Below are 20,988 nucleotides of genomic sequence, written 5' to 3' on the forward strand. Positions count from 1 at the left end.
GGTCGCTAAGAGTCAGACACGACTGAGCGACTTCACTTTCACTTTTCACTTTCCTGCATTTGGAGAAGGAAATGGCAACCCATTCCAGTGTTCTTGCCTGGAGAATCCCAGGGACGGGGGAGCCTGGTGGGCTGCCGTCTATGGGGTTGCACAGAGTCGGACACGACTGAAGTGACTTAGCATAGCATAGCATAGCATAGGCCATATGGTTATAGAATGATAGCATCACTGTGTTTAGGATTGAGAGGGGAAAAACCCAGGCCAGAGGAGACTGATAACAGAAGGAAAGAAGTAATAGTGATACATGTCTTGATCCCTAGTATATGCTAAGTCTTGATCAGAGAGTTAAGCTTCAAAGGAAATCAGAGTTTTAGAGAGTATTTTTACCAGCCCTTTGTGTTACCCAGGACCAGAGTGGATAAATGATTTACTCAGAATCAAACCAGCAGTTAATGGTAGGGCCAGACATCTTAAGAAGAATTCTGTAACTGACATGTCCACTTTAGAAAGCAGTTTGGCTATTTCCATGTGGCCAATACTTCTGCTCATAGAAATCTATCAAAAAAAAAAAAAGAAGGCATACATCCTACAAGAAGATTGTACCCAAGTGTGCATAGCAACATTACCTGTAGGAGACTGGAAACAACTGGTAAACTGAAACAGCCCTAGATATCCATTAGCTGATAAATGGGTAAACTAAATGTGGCATATCCATGCAGTGGAATACTATTCGGCACTGAACAGGAAAGAAATACTAATATGTGTTACATTAATGAACCTTAGCAATCTTAACGCTTAGTAAAAAATGAGACTCAAAAAGATTACATATTATATGATTCCACTTCCATGAAATGTCCAGGAAAGGAAATTATAGAAAAAGCAGAGGTGCTGATAGTGACAATTAATGTCAGAAGGGCTGAAGGGATTTTTTGAGTGACGGAACTATATTCTATAACTGGATTATTGCAGTGATTACACAGTATAGAAATGGACTGTGAATTATTGAACCATACTCTTAACAATGAGTGAATTTTTTATGGCATATAAATTAACTACAATAAAGCCAAAAGGGGGAACGTTAAAAATTTTCACTTTAACACTTTTAATTTACTCTGAAGGTTACATTGCTGCATCTTTTGTTCTGTAATTCTTAAAGGTAATTGCCTTTCACCAAAACCAATAAAATCCGATCTAGTTCTTTGACATTTCTCTTATCCTAAATTAGAAACATTTGGTTTCTTAAGAAAGAGGTATTTTAGAAGGCATATGTTAACTTTGCTAATATGTATTATGTATATGTATGTTATATATCTCCTACAAGATGTGCTGACGGTTACAGAGGCATGTAATACATTGAAGCTTGACAGTACTTGCTGGAATTGACAGTACTTTCTGCTCTAGCCGTGAAAAGCCTGATTGGTAGACATTCTCTCAGTGCTATCCCACTACTTTTCAGTATATCTTTGTCTTGTTCTTTTCAGTTGAGCTTTCCTTACTGAGAGTCAGTTGTATTTGTTTTCAAATTATGCTAATTGTACTTCCTGTTTCTACATAATTTTATATTGTGTCAATCAGTAGAATAGTGTGTAAAACAATACAGTTTGTTATTTGGCAGACTAGATTGAATGTTTTGGAAAGACTTGACAAAGGCAAATCGCTAAGTATTGGGTTATTTGGTAATTTAAAAGTCTAGGGTGGAAACTAAAAATTTAGAAGGCCTTTTACAGTTAGATTGCCTCACGATTGTCTCTGGTCACGATCCATCTTAATAAAACTGAAAGTGGAAATGCTAGACAATTTACATTGAATGAGTATATTTGAGAAAGACAGCATTGACCTCTAATAACAGGACGCATGTTCAAATAAAAAGTATTTTAGTGAACACGCACATGTTTTAAAGTGAAATGTTTAAGGTGCAAGTGTGGTGTGTGTATGTATGTAATGGTTTTCCTGTTTCACCACTTTAATTAATCAGTTAACTGGTTTTGGTGGCATTGGGTAAGAGTGATTCTATATTTGGTCCAGATTCTGTGCCATAGATATTTATGTTCAGAATTTGAAAAAAATTTATAAATAATTTATGCTTTAATTGGATTGACTATTTTTATAATAAAAATAATTCTCATTGCTTTATGAATTACTGGGTTTTTGTCAGTTTTCATTGAATACGTTTTGTTTTATGCTGAAAAGTAAGCCAGAATCAGGATGATACTGGAGGGTGGGGGAGAGTTGGACCTTGAAGTTCATGAGTAAGCTTCAGTAAAAGTGAGTCCGTTAAAAAAAGAGGGATGTGCACAGGGTGAAACTTAGAATTTAAGATCTCAAGGAAAGAAGTGTGAAATTCAGGAATTTATTGAAGTCACTGGTGAAAATTTTGAACTTAACTGAAGTTGCTACCACAGTTTGAAAAATGTGGTATAAAATGTAGAAAGTAAGCACCAAAGATTAACAAAAGAGCAGCTTTCCTTGTAGCGTAGGAATGGACCATTGTTTGAGATGAATGAAAGTTGGAGGAATAGTGTCTGTGAAGAGAGGCTATACTACTCTCAAAAAATTAGATAAAAATTGGTTAGAAAGGTCATGAGTACATGTATATTTTATGTACAACTATAATTTTATATGTTTGCATTTTGTATATTTGTATTTTTACATAAAAACAGAAATGTCATTTCCTGCCATTGGAAAAAAAAAGATGAGTGCCATTTAATGCCTATTATGATATGATGTTCATGTTTACTTAGCTTGTACTTTATTTGGTATTGCTTTTAGTACAGTGTTCCTTTGAAAGTTCAGAGATACAGTTTAGTGGATCTTGTTTGGGGATTACAGATTCCTTTAAGAATCTGGTGAAAGCTATGGACTCTTCCCAAAATACTTACGTATTAATATGAACAAACACAAAATAATTTTTAAAACTTCCAAAGTTTGCAGGCCCACCAAAGCCCAGAGACATCCTGGTTAAGAACAGAATGGAATTCTGTTACTAATCCTTTTGTGAATGAAAAAGAGTAGTTTTATTTCAGTGTATCTTGATGTAAATACAGATTTCTAAGTATTTCACAAAATGAGCCTTCCATGACCAATAATTTTGGATTATCTGTGCTATATTAAGTGAAACACTGGTAACATGCTGGTAAGAACTTGAAAGTTAGATGACTGACTACTAGTAAATAATCCGAAATGGCATTAGCCAGGGGTGTTTTAATTATGTAATACTGAATGCTGCTCTGTTATAAGCATTTAGGAACTTTTAACATTTAACGGCACCCCGCTCCAGTACTTTTGCCTAGAAAATCCCATGGACGGAGGAGCCTGGTAGGCTGCAGTCCATGGGGTCACTAGAGTCAGACACGACTGAGCGACTTCCCTTTCACTTTTCACTTTTCATGCATTGTAGAAGGAAATGGCAACCCACTCCAGTGTTCTTGCCTGGAGAATCCCAGGGACGGGAAGCCTGGTGGGCTGCCGTCTATGGGTCGCACAGAGTCGGACACGACTGAAACGACTTAGCAGCAACATTTACCAATAAGCAGCCAGCTTAAGTCACATGTATCTCTATTTCATTTAGCTCTTGATTTTATTTAAAGAATATCACCTTCAGGTACAGTATTTAGGAAAATAAGAACCATGTTCATGCAGGGTATGGCTTTGGGGAAAAGGGAAGACCTGCCTGCCTGCTGTCTACCTTTCTCCTGTCTCCTTTCTGCTGACTTGTCTCTCTCCCTGGGTGGAGTGCTTTTTTTTCCTCCCTTTTACTTATGGTAAATGGGTGATCTTCACCTATCACTATTGTTTCAGTAGCCATTGTAAATAGTAAATACTTAACTATGTATAACTTTTATATAACTTGGGAGGTACTAGAAAATTCCATGCTGCCTGAAGTGTTTCTCACCTGAAAAATTGACCACTTTTGAAATTGTATTTCCTTTGCTTTTGTAACACAAAATGATTATTTTTCTGTACGCAAGAGTTCACTAATGTTTATATTATGATTTTCTTTTAACTGCAGGACCGTGTATATGTACAACAAAATAATGTGGAGAATGTCTACAATTTGGGATTAATTATTTTCCGAGATCAAGTTGTACGCTATGGGTGTATTAGGGATCATCTCCGGCAGACGCTATTGGATATGATTGCCAGGGAGCGGAAAGGAGAGGTTGTAGACCGGTATGACAGTCTTTCTAAACTCTTTGGGTTTCGGTTTTTAGTGGTTATATCTTGAGAATTGATTCACTGTCTTAATTTTAAGTTTGTCTAGCAGCAGCATGTTATAAAAATACTCAAAAACGTTATGTCACAGTTAGCAAAGTTAGCTAGATTTTAACTGAAAAGCAGATGTTTATTTTTAGAAGAAACCATCCTAAAGCTTTTGTTTAATATATCTTTAAGAAGCAAATCAACCATTAATCTTTTTTATTTTTTGTGTATTTTTTAATGCTGACATTTTGTTCTTTTTCTTTTTTCTGTTTGATAACATGTTTGTCTCTTTGTCTTTTTTTGAAGGGGCTTTTGGTTAGCATTTATTCTTAATGTATGTGAAGAAAAAAATGTCGAACATAGTCTAAAATGACTGAGAACTTGTACCCGTTTTGTTAAGTCATAGTCTAAGTTACAACAGCATGAGGACAACTCGAGATAAATAACTGTACAGTGTGCTTTCCAATTAAAATTGTTCTAAATCCTCATGTTATAAATCGGTTGCTTATGGGAAATTGAGCACTTTCGTTAAAGTTGTTCTGAAAGTCTTTCTCGCTACTTCTGTTGCATGTTTCACGTGAATCTTTAATGTGTTTTTACTATCAAGTGGTTTAACTTCTTTTGACAGAGGCGCAATAAGAAATGCTTGCCAGATGTTAATGATATTAGGTCTCGAAGGACGATCAGTCTATGAAGAAGATTTTGAGGCTCCTTTTTTGGAAATGTCTGCAGAGTTTTTTCAGGTAATCAGTTATAAGATACAAATATCTTATGTATTTATTTGTATAAGATATAAATACATACTTTTAAGATGTTCTTAAGATTACCAAATATAGTTACTAATTTAAACACTTTGACCTTTATGTCCTGAGGCCCATTGGGGAAAAGAATGCAAATTTTATACCCTTCAGCACACCAACCCTACATGCTCACATTCCAGTGAAGGAGCTTATTGGAAATAAATCGAAGAGGTTGGACTTAGACATATGATTTTTTTTTAATTTATTTATTTTTAAATTGAAGGATAATTGCTTTATAGGATTTCATTGTTTTATGATTTTTTGAAATTATATGCATTTTCCTAATGGTCCAGTGGTTGGGACTTTGCCTTCCAGTGCAGGGATGTGGGTTCAGTCACTGGTCAGGCAGCTGATATCCCACGTGCCTCTCTGCCAAAAAACAAAATGTAAAACAGAAACAGTGTTGTAACGAATTTAATTAAATCTTTAAAAATGGTCTCCATCAAAAAGAAAAATCTTTAACAAATTTTATGTTTATATGTTTCTAAAACATAGAAACTAAGGAATAACCTTAAGTTTTATAATATTTATATGTTACTGTAATTTGCCATAAATTCACAGGCAGTACATCACCAATGAAGTCTCATTATTCAGGCTTTTGGTAATTTACTAGTAAATATAGATAAGATAATAGGTATGATCCCGTAGTGCATCTATATGTCTTAAAAGCTATTGATGAGGAAATTATAAGATACAAATTTGCAGCTGTATCTACAACCCCAAACCAACTGAATGGCCAAAAGTAAGGATAAACTAGTACTGATTTGTAATGAAATAACAATGACTGAGTACTGTGACAGACAAGACAGTCTTTATAGAGTCATGGTAATTGGGCATTCTTCCTGAAAGCCTCAACCATCTGAGCAGTTTATAGTAGGAGCTTTGTAGTACTGCTAAAGTAGACTCAGTTAAAACTTTACTATTCAATTTCAGTAATAAACTTTTTAAAAATAAGCAGAAAGTTACAATTACTCTACAGTAGGTCATTTTTAAGAGCCGTTCAGATCAGTTGCTCAGTCGTGTCCGACTCTGCGACCTCATGAACCGTAGCACACCAGGCTTCCCTGTCCGTCACCAACTCCCGGAGTTACCCCAACTCATGTGCATCGAGTCGGTGATGCCATCCAGCCATCTCATCCTCTGTCGTCCCCTTCTCCTGCTGCTGCCGCCAAGTCACTTCAGTCGTGTCTGACTCTGTGTGACCCCAGAGACAGCAGCCCACCAGGCTCCCCCTCCCTGGGATTCTCCAGGCATTGCTACTGCTAAGTCACTTCAGTCGTGTCCGACTCTGTGCGACCCCATAGACAGCAGCCCACCAGGCTCCTCCGCCCATGGGATTTTCCAGGCAAGAGTACTGGAGTGGGGTGCCATTGCCTTCTCCATCTCCAGGCATTGGGTGTATATAAATGTGGGACTCCTGAAATTTTGCTGTCACTTACCAATAAAGAAACAAACGAACGTACTTGCACACTGCCGCCCACATCACCCTACCACCACCCCCGCCACGGTTTTTAAAAATCAGTTTGTAACCTATCAGGAAGATTTTTATGGCCTGTACTGGTAAGCCTGAACCATGCTTTATGAAATACTAATTTTATGATGTAGGAAACTATTTTCTAATAACGCAACAACTAGTTCTGGATATTTTTTACAGTGTTTTTACATTTGCATTTGTTTTAATTTCTTTCATTACAGTGTAGAAATAAAGTAGAAAATTGTCAGGTTTCCAAAATATATTACAGTGATATATATATTAATGTAATAGTGAAGTGGTTGTCTCACCATGATTTTTGTTTGGTGTGATAATGTGTATCACACCATTATCACACACACCTAAAAACTTTAATTATTTCAAACTACTTTTTATTAAGAGAATGGAAAATACTATTACATTTGTATATCATTTATATTAATATGTCTAACATTATATAATTTTTAGATATATTTGTTAATTTTATTATGAGGTTAAAGTCAGGGTCAGCATTTAAAACTTACTGAGATTTCTCTGTAAGACTGGTGTTAGCAGACAAGATTGATAGTTATTGAAAAGCTCTTTCTCAGACTTTATATATATTCCTTTGAGAGTGGGAGTAGGGTGGCAGGAGGACTTTAGTAACTACTAGTATGGCAGCAAAACTGTGATAAATAGGATGAATCTTTTTAGGCATAATTTTACATTAAAATAATTTTTCACTCTCACTTGAGGTCAGATGCTTCATTGTGTAGTTTCAACTTTTACTGGCATATGCTTACTTTTTCTGCTATTCGGAATACACTGGCAAAGTTTGAAAAATGCTGCTTAAGGATAATGTATTAATTTAGTTGTATGTAATGCTTTAAAGGATATGCTGATGCTAGGAGTATTTATAGACAGTATATAAAATGTTAATAGTGCTTGGGATATTTAGTTTGGTTTATGAGAAACACTGTAGAAACCGAGTTGAAAGCAGAAGCACATTTTGCTGCTTTGTTTAAAAAAGAAAAAAATCATGCTTTTTGTTTGCAGATGGAAAGCCAGAAATTTCTAGCAGAAAACAGTGCTTCAGTATATATAAAGAAAGTAGAAGCTAGAATTAATGAAGAAATAGAACGAGTGATGCACTGCCTTGACAAATCAACGGAAGAGCCGATTGTAAAGGTGGTTGAGAGGGAACTCATTTCCAAGCACATGAAAACTATAGTAGAAATGGAGAATTCGGGACTAGTACATATGTTGAAAAATGGCAAGACAGAAGGTAAGTGTTAGCAATTGAAAAACAATTAAATTCTTGTAGGTCTGCCAGGTTCTCGTTTTTGTTTTTTTTTTCTATTGAAGATTATGAATATCAGTTTTCAAGAAGTCATGATGTTTGATCACTTTATCACTGTTGGTACTTTGATAGGATTTTACAGTAAAGCTTTACACTTAATAAGGTTTCTAGATGTTGCTAGTGAATTGAATAGCTGATTTTTTCTTTCATCTTCAGTCTCCTCACTTTGTGTTTTTCTTAACCCAGAAGATAAAGCCTAATGATGTTGATGAGGCTGGTGAGCTCCTGACCTGCTCCTGTACTTTATTTTTTTATGCCAGGGCATTTAGAGTCTTTTTTTCATCCACACTCTCCACAGTCTGAAGTTCCAGTCTTAAATTTTTGTATGCATTCCTTTGGGGAGTTGGTTGTGATAAGGGTACCAAAAATGCAAAAATTTGTGTGTCTTCCATGTTGACATGTTTAGATGAACTCAAGTTATAGACTGAACAAGGAGAAAGGAGTATTGCTTACAAGTAAACATTTTGGAGATAACTAACATTTACTCTTTTTTTGACTATTTACCTTATTTTCCTGAAGTGATAGGGAATACCCTGGGACAAATTACGAAGAACAGTTATGTTGTCCTCATTCTTAATTTCTGAAGCTTCGCATTAAAACTGTAACTTGCTAAGTCACTGATACAGTAATAAAAGGGTAGTGCTAATGATCAAGAATCTGCCTGCCAGTGCAGGGGACACAAGAGATGTGGGTTCAGTCCCTGCGTCAGGGAAGATCCCATGGACAGAGGAGCCTGGTGGACTGTCTGTGGGGTTGCAAAGAGTCAGGCATGACTGAGCAGACGAGCACATAGAGCACATGGTATTAAAAAGTAAATCTGGTGCTGGGTGAAGTCTTAGCAACATTATAGCCACGTACTTATAAAAGAAATACATACTGCCTATGACCTATGACCCTACCTTGACTCCCTAGGTAGGGAGTGAAACAATTTTTTAAGTTAATAATTTAAAAGACAGGAAGACGTAAGAGAAGGGAAAAGAAAGATAGTAGGAAGAGGGGTTGTTCCATTCTTCTTCTAGTGGAATCTTTGCCTTGTATTTTCAGATGATTATGTTTCTATATATGTTTTAACTTCCAGAAAAGTTGCATGTAAATTTGTTGTCTTTATTAAGCTAGAGAAAGTTACTTTTTAAAAACACTCAGATAAAGCTTTTTTGTAAAAGCAAAACAAAAATCATTTTTAAGGATATTTTCCAAAATAAGCTACTCCTGGATGCCCATTGTCTTAAGTCAGGGATTGGCAAAATTTTTTTCTAAAAGGAGAGAGAATAAATAGTTTAGGGGTGTGGACCATACAGTAAACTACCCATCTCTGCTATAATAGAAAGTAGGTATAGACAATAACATAAATGAATAAACTTGTATTCTTATAAAATTTTGATTTTTATTTTTCAACCATTTAAAATGTGAAAAGCATTCTTATTTTGTGAACTGTTTAGTAACAAGCAGTGGCCTGTACTTGTTCCATGGGCTATAGTTTGATGACCCCAATCTTAATGATCTCTGGCAGATTAGGACTTTATGAAAAGCAATTTTCCTTACTTAAACAGAATGAGAATCAATTTTCTAATGTATTGTTTAGTTACTGAGTTAATGCTTTCTTATTCATGTTTGGTGGGGGTGGCTAAGAGTTGGGAGATTAAATGTGCTTGAAGAGGCTAGGAAATGTTTGATGGAGAGATGATTGAGCACACCTGAATTATAGTATCTGTAGCCTGCATGGAGACTTGTGTTAAAGGCATTAAGTATATCTAACACGTGGCAACTGCTTAATAAGCACCTAAATGGTGGAGTATCAGAATAGCCACTTACCATAGTTTCTGTTTAGTGCTTAATGTTCTCAGCAAGTAAGCAGCTTTCTGTGATGCTAAATTAAATTTAAAAATCATGGCTTCAGTTTTCCTGGCTTTCCACTAGAAACCTAATTGCAAAATGTCTTAATTATGCTAGGACCTGCTCTTGAACAATATGTCAAGAATATGTCAGAGATGCAACTTCACCATTATGAAGCCAAATGTCTTATAGATCAGAAAGTGAAAGTGTTTTCCCACCATGAGTAGAGGATTAGTTGGATTGATCATGAAATGCATATGGCACTATGAAATTAAGTTCACATAGTATCATTGTTTCAGTGTAAACAAATAATATTTAATTGCTTGCCAAATAATTTTTCTTCTCTTTCACTTTCTCCACTATGCCATCCATTTATTTACAGTGGATTACATATAATGAAATTTTATTAGTTTATATACAGTTAAATATACAACATATAAACAGAACTATAATAGCATAGGAATAAAGAATACAAAATTGGAAACTGTTTTGTTAGAGGTATTTGGTAACAAAAGCTTACTGTAGTACATATCCATAAATTTCTGTTGCATTTGTAATATTTATTTTTAACATGGGCCAACTTGGTTATAATTTATACCAAATGTGAGATACTATAAGATTTGCTCTGTGTGGATTATTTTGGACATACATTGTTGATGAGAATACTTTGTCCAAAAACTTTTGAAAGTCATTTCAAAAAAAGTTTGTCCAAAAACTTTTGAAAGTCATTGAAACAAATTTTGAAGCCCTTTTTATAAAAGTTGCATCCATGTATTTTTAGGATCTAAATTGCTCTTATAAATACAGACAAGGTGGGCAAATTACAGCCTGTCAGATCTGGCCCACTACCAGTTAGGCTGGAAAAAAAGTCAAAAGAGTAATATTTCATTACATATGAAAATTATATAAGTTTTAGATCTCAGTGTCTATAAATCAAGTTTCATTGAAGTACAGTCATGACCATTCATTTATGTATTAGCCATGGCTTCTTTCTGGCTACAATGGCAACATTGAGTAGTTGGAACAAAAACCATATGATCCATGGTTTAAAACATTTACTGTCTGATGCTTTACAGAAAACAGCCCCTGATCTAGAAGGTGCTGTTCTAACTCCATTTTTAAAAGTTCTCAGTTATAAAACCTTTTTTTATATCATTGTAAAGTTTTGACATTGTATTCTTCCAGTAAGTTCTTATTTCAGAGATACATTAGACATACAGGAAAGCAGTATCTCAACTCCACCTTTTATTTCTGTAAAAGGCAGTCTAGAATTTTCATTCTAAATAAAAACAATGTAGTGAGATACGCCAGTTTTTCAAATACAGATATTGGCTTAGATCACCTCCTAAAAAATACCAGGGATTGCTCCGAGGAAAATACTAAAACATAGGAGTTTATACTGTAAGTTTCACATGAATTTTACCATGATGTGTAATGAAATTTATTTCTTGCCACTATTGGCATTGAACTTTTGAGATAGACATGCTTCAAAAATACCTGTAAGACTTTTCTTGGTTTTTAAAGTTCCTCTTTTTACATTAACTGTCAGTTAAACCACATTTATTTAATTGGACATACCAAATTTAAAGTTATTCTTTTGATAGTTGTTTTGTTGTATTACTAGTTTCTAAATTAGAATTATATTGGATAAATTACATAGGAACCCCAAAGTTCAGTTTTCCTTTTTTGTGACTTTGTTTCTTATGCTATTTGGACATCTCTTCCATGCAAACCAAAACTTGCCACAACCGTTTATTGATGCTTAGTATCTCATCTGTATGATGTATTTTGTAAGTTGCAATAATAATCATTAACTAGTTTTCCCCCATCCCAGCCCCATTTTGCTGCAATTTTGTTTTTTAGTAGTTTTTTTATGTGGTCATCAAATTATCATAATGGAGCTTCTTTAAATATCACAAATCAGCATGAACAGATATTCAGTTTTTTTTTTTCTTAATCTTTAATGTAGCCAATTTGTGTGTTCATTCTGATTGCAGACCTTGCTTGCATGTACAAGTTATTTAGTCGTGTGCCAAATGGTTTGAAAACGATGTGTGAGTGTATGAGTTCCTATTTAAGGGAACAAGGTAAAGCCCTTGTTTCTGAGGAAGGAGAAGGAAAGAATCCGGTAGACTATATCCAGGTAAGTAAATACAGAAGATTCTCTTTATCATAAAGTAATTTTGTCGTGCTAAAAAGATCACTTTTACAAAGTGATGTAGTATGTATTTTGACTGAATTGTTCCAGTGGTAGGTTAATATGTGTAATTATCGTAAATATTTCAGGAATTTTGGAAAGTACGTATGTTTATATCAGGGAGCCAAACTCAGCCACTTCTTTTTATGTATTAGCTTATCTGATGAAGACCTTATTTAAATAGTGTCAAGAATGAAAGTTTGTTCTTCTTTGTATGCCTTAGTGTTTATATACCCTCATGTGTTAGAAAAAATAACTGTTTTAGTGACTTTTTGTTTCAAGATATTTTGCTTTCAAACAGTATTATGAATATATTAAGCTCTCAAATTTTTCATGTTTTAGTATCAACAGTCAGCTTTCTCTGTGTGTATTTTTAAAGCTGATTTTCTTAGGCTCACCCATTCAGTCAAGATAGAGGAAGGTAGGGAGAAACGGTGAAACGGATCTTTGTTTCACCTTCAGTAGAGTAATACATAAATGGAAGATAGAATACTTCTCTCACCACTGATGTTTTTAATACAGGCTTTTAGATACAGGCTCGAAAATAACAACGTAGAATCTGTAAATTTAACACTGAGTGCACACATTTATTACTAGCGAAGTCAGAGGTAAATGTGTAGTTACACATGTGGTGTTTATAGAACATATTTTAACATGTATCCTAAATTTCTTTCTTCTTTTTTTATTTGGAAGGGCTTGTTGGATCTGAAGAGTAGGTTTGATCGCTTCCTCCAGGAATCGTTCAATAACGACAGGCTCTTTAAACAGACTATTGCGGGTGACTTTGAGTATTTTCTCAACCTCAACTCCAGGTCCCCTGAATACCTCTCATTATTTATTGATGATAAGCTGAAAAAGGGAGTCAAAGGGGTAAGTGTTAAAGCATTTGAAAGTACATTGTTTTATTTGTAGATGTAACATTAGGAAATGAAACATTAAGGTTAGACAATTTTGTATATATAAAGTCTTTTGCTATGCTTGGGCTTCCTTGATGGCTCAGAAAGTAAAGAATCTGCCTCCAATGTGGAATACCCGGGCTCGATTCCTGGGTTGGGAAGATCCTCTGGAGAAGGGAATGGCAGTCTACTCTAGTGTTCTTGTATGGAGAATTCCATGGACCGAGGAACCTGGCAGGCTACAGTCCATGGTGTTGCAAAGAGTTGGACAGCACTGAGCGACTGACACTTTGACTTTTCACTTTTGCTATGCTTAAATGTGCACTGTGATATTTGAAAGGCTTGTTTTAAGTGCTTGAAGTGGTCAGAAGTGCTTTGACATTTCACTTAATGTGTCATTGGCGTCAGAAACAACCACACAGCCATAAACTTTTAGATTGTGAGGGTTATATATAAGTGATAATAAGAAACTAGAAAACAGGTATACATTGCACATAGAATATTGCTTACTCTTATCTGGTTCTGGAGGTTATCTATCCAGTAGTACTTGAGTGTCAAGAATTTGAAGACCTAGTCTAGAATAAGTATCAGAAAATACTTTGATAGCATATATGGCAGCTCAGTTTCAAGTGTTTATAATGTATCTGGGATCTTGGAAGTGCACTATAGCACAGAAAATCAAAATAAACAGATTGGGATTATGTGTAAATTGGTCTTGCTGACTTCATCTTGGGATTTGTGAGACATAAGGGCAAAGCAGCAAGTAGGTAGTAATAACAGAAACGAGGAATATTACCATGGACACCGAATAGAAGAGACACATCTAAATAGTCTTCCGTAATTTTTAATATAAACTGAATACAACCTGCCACAGTATCATCTTGCCCTTGTTTAAAAGATTAGGGGCAAGAGGCCTTTTTGCTTTGGGAAATATAACATATTGTTATGCTTCTGTTTGAACAATTTAGATTTTGAATGAGCTCATATAAAAATAACTGTCTTTTGGCCAATATGTTTTACAGTACAAGGGCACTGTAAAATTCTCTTATGTGATTAAAATTTCATTTCAGCTATTCTCAGTCATCCTCCAGCCATGTATCAGCCTCTCCCTTTCAGAGTTAGCCCACTGGGGAGTGGAGTGCCATTCCAACTTCTGATTCGTGTTGCACTGGTTCAGAATGTAAGAACCGAGCTGTAGGAAGTGGGCCATATTTTCTCATGTTAGATCTCTTTTCTGACATGGTCAACCAGATATTTATGTTTGTTATTAATGTTGTTTTAAAACTGAACTGTGATACTGTTTTTGTAGAATTAAAGCTATGTAATTGTTAATTGTTTTCTAATTGATTTGCAGCTAACAGAACAAGAAGTAGAAACAATATTGGATAAGGCAATGGTCCTTTTTAGGTTTATGCAAGAAAAAGATGTATTTGAACGTTATTATAAGCAACACTTGGCAAGGAGACTTCTTACAAATAAAAGTGTTTCTGATGACTCTGAAAAAAATATGATTTCTAAGTTAAAGGTAAGGTGTATTTAGGATGGAATGGAGTGCCCTTAACTAATGTTTATCACATAATTGAGCACCAACAAACAAGTAATTGGGAAATAATTGATTTAAAATATTTGTTTCTGTAAATGAACAAAGCTAGATATTGAGGGACCTGTGGTTTTTTTGTTTTGTTTTTTAAAGAGAAAGTTGTATTGCGATTTGTTCAAGTTCTGGGACGTTCACAGTGTACTGAAATTTCTCTTGGTGAGGCAGATACATTTATGGCGATCTGGGGGAGGATCAGTACAAGGAAAGCAGTAAGTGGAATATGACATACACTTCTGTTTCACACAGTGTGATCCACAGGCCACCTGTACACATATCACCTAATATGGGTGTTTCTTGTTAAAAACACAGAGTTCTGGGCCCTACCTTCAGTTGGCTTTATGAAAATCTCAGAGTCTGGAAATTTGCGTTTTAAAATAAAATTCTTAGGTTATTAATCCCACTAAAGTTGGTGCCTACAGGCATAGAACAACTATTATTAGAAAGATTTAGAAAGGATGACAGTAACATGGAAGAGGTTGTATGTTTCCTCATAACAGAATCCATCATTTGTTTGTGTATGTTTGTGTTTTTCTTCTAGACTGAATGTGGATGTCAATTCACATCAAAACTGGAAGGAATGTTTAGGGATATGAGCATCTCAAACACAACTATGGATGAGTTCAGGCAACATCTACAGGCTACTGGGGTGAGACTCTTCATTAATTTCTACTTATGTAAATGTTTTTTATATATAGTCTTTTGTAATAGGCATTTTCATCCATTTAGATAACTGAATTGCTGGTGTCATTTCTTTAAATGTCATTAGAGACAACATATGTATTTGTGAGTGCTTTAAAAATTATTTCACCCATACAACCTGTTTTTCTAACTTTTCTATTCTTAAAATATATTCTCTTATTCTTAAACAACTTAGTTTATCCTCCCTACTTGAAGGAATGCACTGAATATTTAATAAATAGAGTTATGTTATAACCATTTACAGATTATGGAAACAATACCAGGCTTAGGCAAACTTCTTGTTGCTTAATCGCTCAGTCGTGTCTGACTCTTTGTGACCCTGTGGATTCTAGCCAGCCAGGCTCCTCTGTCCACGGGATTTTCTCAGGCAAGAATACTGGCTGCTAAGTCACTTAAGTTGTGTCCGACTCTGTGCGACCCCATAGACGGCAGCCCACCAGGCTCCCCCGTCCCTGGGATTCTCCAGGCAAGAACACTGGAGTGGGTTGCCATTTCCTTCTCCAATGCATGAAAGTGAAAAGTGAAAGTGAAGTCGCTCAGTTGTGTCCGACTCTTTGCGACCCCATGGACTGCAGCCCACCAGGCTCCTCCGTCCATGGGATTTTCCAGGCAAGAGTGCTGGAGGGGGCTGCCATTGCCTTCTCCAAAGAATACTGGGGTGGGTTGCTATTTCCTTCTCCCGGGGATCTTCCTGACCCAGAGATTGAACCTGCATCTCCTGCATTGGCAGGCGGATTCTTTACTGCTGAGCCTCCAAGGAAGCTCCCTAGGCAAGCTTATTGAGTTTTAATACTTTTTCTTTACCCTAGGATGGTACTGTCTTATAATTGTTACCTGAGCTTCTTGTACCTCATTATTCTTATTCATGTGAAAGATTAGGATAAATGGGCCTGACATCCTCAGAGTTGGTAAAGGGTGAGCTGAGAATAGCAGTGCTGATGCTGGTGTGTTGTAAGTGTGCTTTTGTATTGTGATTGCCAGAAGTTCAGTGAGCTGCAACTTACAGTAAGACTTTGGAGTCCAGTGAAGTTTTTGAGAAGATTTCAGTAGGGTATGATGAAGTTCAGAATTTTCTCTTTTTTGTTAAACTGTTTTTCAACTCTGCATTCACCTTAAGGTTTTGTTTTTTTGTTTGTTTTGTTTTGTTTGTTTTAAGTGTCCAAGTACCTTTTCTATGATAGTTGAAGGTCTTTTGATTGAAAAATTGCCATCTTTATTTACTGTTGACCATTCTTTGGAGATCAGTTCTGGGTGTTCATTGAAAGGACTGATGTTGAAGCTGAAACTCTAATACTTTGGCCACCTGATGCAAAGAGCTGACTCATTTGAAAAGACCCTGATGCTGGGAAAGATTGAGGGCAGGAGGAGAAGGGGATGACAGAGGATGAGATGGTTGGTGGCATCACTGACTCAGTGGACATGGGTTTGGGTAGACTCCAGGAGTTGGTGATGGACAGGGAGGCCTCGTGTGCTGCAGTCCATGGGGTCACAAAGAGTCTGACATGACTGAGCGACTGAACTGAACTGATTCTTTTGCACCGGGATTGTTCAACACGATCATTTCATCAGATTCTGTTTTCTGTTTTCTTTCTGTGAAGTTTGTGCATTTTCTCTTCTTTCATTTTGACTGTTCAGATACATCCTGCACTTTATGGTGGAATATTTTTTTTATAATTGTTAACCCATTAAGTAGAGTACTTGTCGAGATGCTCAGAGTTATATATCTGCTGATCTTGTTGCATCTTCCACTTTGTAGAGCCATTATTTGCGTACAATTCCTGGCTATTTTGTAATTGTTTATACAATAAGCATCTTAACCTTTAAGTCTCCTAAACCTTTATTTTCATTAGAAAGATTTGATGAAAAGTGACAGAGAAAAACAAATCTTGAACTTTGTGAAATCTTGGAGCCCTTTTAAAACATCACCAATCCTCAGATATTTCTGTTACTATCTTAAAGGTTCCTGACTTGTTGAAATAGAATGACTCTTCTGTTTACTTTCAGAAGTCATATAACAAGTACTTTCTTAAAATTCTGAATACTTGTAGTATACTTTATTTAGACAAGTCATATTTATTATGCTGAAGGAAATTTAAGTATTTGTGCATTATTTCCTGTGTTTTACTTTTTTCATGGGGATAAGGACGGGAAAACCACCTTGCTGTCATATTTCTGTTCATTTATATCAACAAATTGTATCCAGACAGACTTTTCTAGTACCTTGTCTTTGTGTACTTGTCTCTGTCATGTAGTGTCTTTGAAAATAAGCTGAATGGCTTAAAAATACTACTACAATAGCTAGAAATAAATGTCCAAACCATTAGAGCAATAGTTCTTGAGGTTCTTTCTCTTTTTAATTTAACAAATAATTCACTGTTTCTATGCCAGGCATTGTTCTAGGCAATGGGTATACAGCAGAGAATAGGCAAGAATCCCTACCTTGATGGAGCTTTCTTTCTAATTACAGAACACTTCAGCTGGTGATAGGAGATGTAGAGGAACACTGTAGCCAGGAAGAGTGGTCAGAGAAGGCCTCCTTTAAAAAATGACATTTTGAAGAAAGACTTGGAAGATTAGGGAGCAAGATATCTGGGGATATGAGAAAAGAGATAAAAGACATTGTTATTTGGGTGCCCCTTCCCTGCTTGCAAATGTGTAAACAGTTCTCAGGCCTCTTCGATTCATCATCTAAGCATCTTTGCTGTGATCTTTCCTATGTGTCATCTAAGGTTTCTGGGTTCAATTCTTTAAAATGGAGTAACCCATTTAAGAGATAATTATGAAGAAATCTAAATGTGGAATACATCTTGATATTTATAAACTTGTTCTTCTTTTTTTAAAATTTCACTGAATCATTCAGGATACATAAAAATGGAACAAGCTGTGAATCTTAATGATAAAGCTGAACAGTGATTGTTGTTCAGCTGACTATTTGCGACCTCATGGAGTGTAGCATTCCAGGCTCCTCTGTCCTCCACTATCTTCTGGAATTTGCTTAAACTCATGTCCGTTGAGTTAGTGATGTTATCCACCATCTCATCCTCTGTTGCCCCTTTTCCTTTTGCCCTTAATCTTTCCCAGCATCAGGATCTTTTCCAATGAGTCAGCTGTTCACATCAGGTGGCCCAGAGTATTGGAGCTTTTCCCCTTAATAATGTCTGTTGATATGCTTTGTTACTGTTTTCTTAAAAAATTATCTTGTTAAGAGATCTGTTTAAAGGGAAAAAATAACCTCATTGTGACAGTAATGCTAGCATGTATTTTATAGAGGTAGTCAAACATGCAAATAGTTACAGAGCACCGACTGTGTAGAACTGGGCCTAGCGTCCTGTGCAGAGATTGATAGAATGTGAGCTACATGTGAAAACCTGAAAGTTTTGGCCAGTTTAGTTGAAATGTGATTGGGATGTTAGAAATATTTTGTTTCTGTGTTAAGATGGCAGGAGTACTTAAAAACTGAGATGAAAGGTATTATTCTGGAGTTTTCTCTAAAATGATACTGATATGACCCCTTGGCATTTTATCTGGAAAAAATCTTAAAGGCCTCAAACTTTGTACATTTCAGTGACACCAGTAAGACTAAGCAAACATCTTAAGCAATAAAATTTACCATAGTTAAAATTAGGAAAACATTGGATGAGTCTAACTTTTAAGAAGATGTGTTTTATTTGCTGGCTGTTGGACCTGGAGATAACTACTTTGATAACTCTGATAACTCTCACAGTGGCTTGGCAACAGATAGCACATCCTAGCTAACTTGGCGGGGGGACAATTTCTTCCTTTTGCCGCAGGTATCTTTAGGTGGTGTTGATCTCACAGTCCGGGTGCTCACAACAGGATACTGGCCCACTCAGTCAGCCACACCAAAGTGCAACATCCCACCAGCACCAAGACATGCTTTTGAGATATTCAGAAGGTAAATGTAGATCGAACTTTGTATTTCTAAGTACAAATTGTCCAGAATTGAGATGAATCGGAGCAGTTAGTAGTGTCCCTGATTGAAGAGGAATATACTCCATTTTTTAATCTTATTACCCTTTATGCGCTTTCAGTATGTAAGGATGAATTGCATAATCTCTTTTCAGAGGAATACTAATACCCTTCTTCAGCATTAGTGCATAGTTAGGAGTATATTTTGTATTGATGTTTTCCACTAGGTGGGGGTGAATTGTTTTGGGGTTAATTATGGAGAAAGGTTGTTTTAAGAACTGCGGTGGCTGAGCAGCAGCCAGGACAAATAAATATACAAGTAGAAAGTATTTAGTGTACTACTTTTATCACTTACTGTCTAGCTAAGTTTCTTAGGTCTGTCTTTTTCTGTCTCTTTTCCCCCACCCCTTAATTTATAGTTTCTTTTCTATAAAAAATTGGAACTGAACTTGATTCCTGAGATTTTTTTTTTGCTTTTGAAGTCTCCCTTACATAAATGTTTGTTAAAGATTGGAAGTTTATAATTTCAAATAAATAAGTTGTGTAATTCTCAAAAACCTGGTTTGATTTGCTGAAGGTTTTACTTAGCCAAACACAGTGGTCGACAGCTCACACTCCAGCATCACATGGGTTCTGCAGATCTCAATGCCACCTTCTATGGACCAGTTAAAAAGGTAAATATTAATAGTTTGAGCATATTTTTATTTAATAACTTAGAACTGATTAGTGAGTTTTGTTGATTTGGGTAAATTATTTATTTCTTTTATTTCCCTGCCTGTTTCAAATATTTAGAAGAAGGAAACATCAGCTTTGATTCTTTACTTCTATTCCTTCAGTTACTAACTTCCTTTGACATTACGAAGACTATGCCAGTAGCCTTCCTTATGGAATAAGTAATATAATTACATTATTTATGAGATTAGACTTGAGATAGTATTGCTTAAGATAATAAAATGCAAATTGATTTGAGAGCATACAAAACCCATCAGTCCTTTCTCAGAATTCTCAGTCTCCTATAATCCTTATTTCCAATAAATTGAAATCAGGAAAGCTAACAAGATTTGTGAAATGTGCAAAATGTTACCAAAGTGATTATTTAAAAATTAGCAATACACTAGTAAATTGCCTTCATTTTTAAAAAAGTAACTTCTTTTTTGTATGTAAAATTGTGAGCTTTAATTTACTTCCATTGCTCGGTATAAATAAAATCAGTCATTTGCCTTAAAATGGCAAAATAATAAAAAGCTCTTAAAAAAATTATTGAAGAAAAAAATACCCAAGTTGTTATCTAGGCAGCAAGTAAGTTTCATTAAACATTTTAATTAAAATCTTAACTTTTTTTATATGTCACTGTAACACCAAAGGTTTTTTTTTTTAATATTGTTGAAAATGCCTATAGTTACAAAACTACATATTGTAGTTTTTTATATTTAATTGAAGTGGGAAATATTCCTTAGAATTCATTTAGTTGAATTAGGTTTAAGACTGTTATATGTTTAGTTGTAAGTGGGAAGGTCAAGGATATTAAAGAACTCACTCAGCTTTTTTTTTTTTTAATTTAATTTTATTTTTAAACTTTACAATATTGTATTAGTTTTGCCAAATATCAAAATGAATCTGCCACAGGTATACCTGTGTTCCCCATCCTGAACCCTCCTCCCTCCCCATACCCTCCCTCTGGGTCGTCCCAGTGCACCAGTCCCAAGCATCCAATATTGTGCATCGAACCTGGACTGGAGACTCGTTTCATACATGATATTATACATGTTTCAATGCTATTCTCCCAAATCTCCCCACCCTCTCCCTCTCCCACAGAGTCCATAAGACTGAGCTATACATCAGTGTCTCTTTTGCTGTCTCGTACACAGGGTTATTGTTACCATCTTTCTAAATTCCATATGTATGCATTAGTATACTGTATTGGTGGTTTTCTTTCTGGCTTACTTCACTCTGTATAATAGGCTCCAGTTTCATCCACCTCATTAGAACTGATTCATATGTATTCTTTTTAATGGCTGAGTAA

The 20,988-nt window shown here is 35.5% G+C and overlaps 1 protein-coding gene across 2 annotated transcripts in view; it reads left to right on the forward strand.

Annotated features, from left to right (window-relative positions):
• The window catches only part of CUL3 (cullin 3), a 74,627-nt gene that overhangs the window by 36,386 nt on the left and 17,253 nt on the right, over positions 1 to 20,988 (forward strand). For both annotated transcript variants that reach the window (XM_010837056.1, XM_010837057.1), the window contains 9 exons: positions 4,010 to 4,170; positions 4,829 to 4,943; positions 7,507 to 7,735; positions 11,641 to 11,786; positions 12,534 to 12,710; positions 14,091 to 14,261; positions 14,875 to 14,982; positions 18,827 to 18,951; positions 19,543 to 19,639. In XM_010837056.1, the coding sequence (XP_010835358.1) occupies positions 4,010 to 4,170; positions 4,829 to 4,943; positions 7,507 to 7,735; positions 11,641 to 11,786; positions 12,534 to 12,710; positions 14,091 to 14,261; positions 14,875 to 14,982; positions 18,827 to 18,951; positions 19,543 to 19,639 (1,329 nt within the window). The remainder of the gene's footprint in view (positions 1 to 4,009; positions 4,171 to 4,828; positions 4,944 to 7,506; positions 7,736 to 11,640; positions 11,787 to 12,533; positions 12,711 to 14,090; positions 14,262 to 14,874; positions 14,983 to 18,826; positions 18,952 to 19,542; positions 19,640 to 20,988) is intronic.

The sequence above is a fragment of the Bison bison genome, unplaced genomic scaffold (genome assembly GCF_000754665.1).
Source record: "Bison bison bison isolate TAMUID 2011002044 unplaced genomic scaffold, Bison_UMD1.0 scf7180017864068, whole genome shotgun sequence".
NCBI lineage: Eukaryota > Metazoa > Chordata > Mammalia > Artiodactyla > Bovidae > Bison > Bison bison.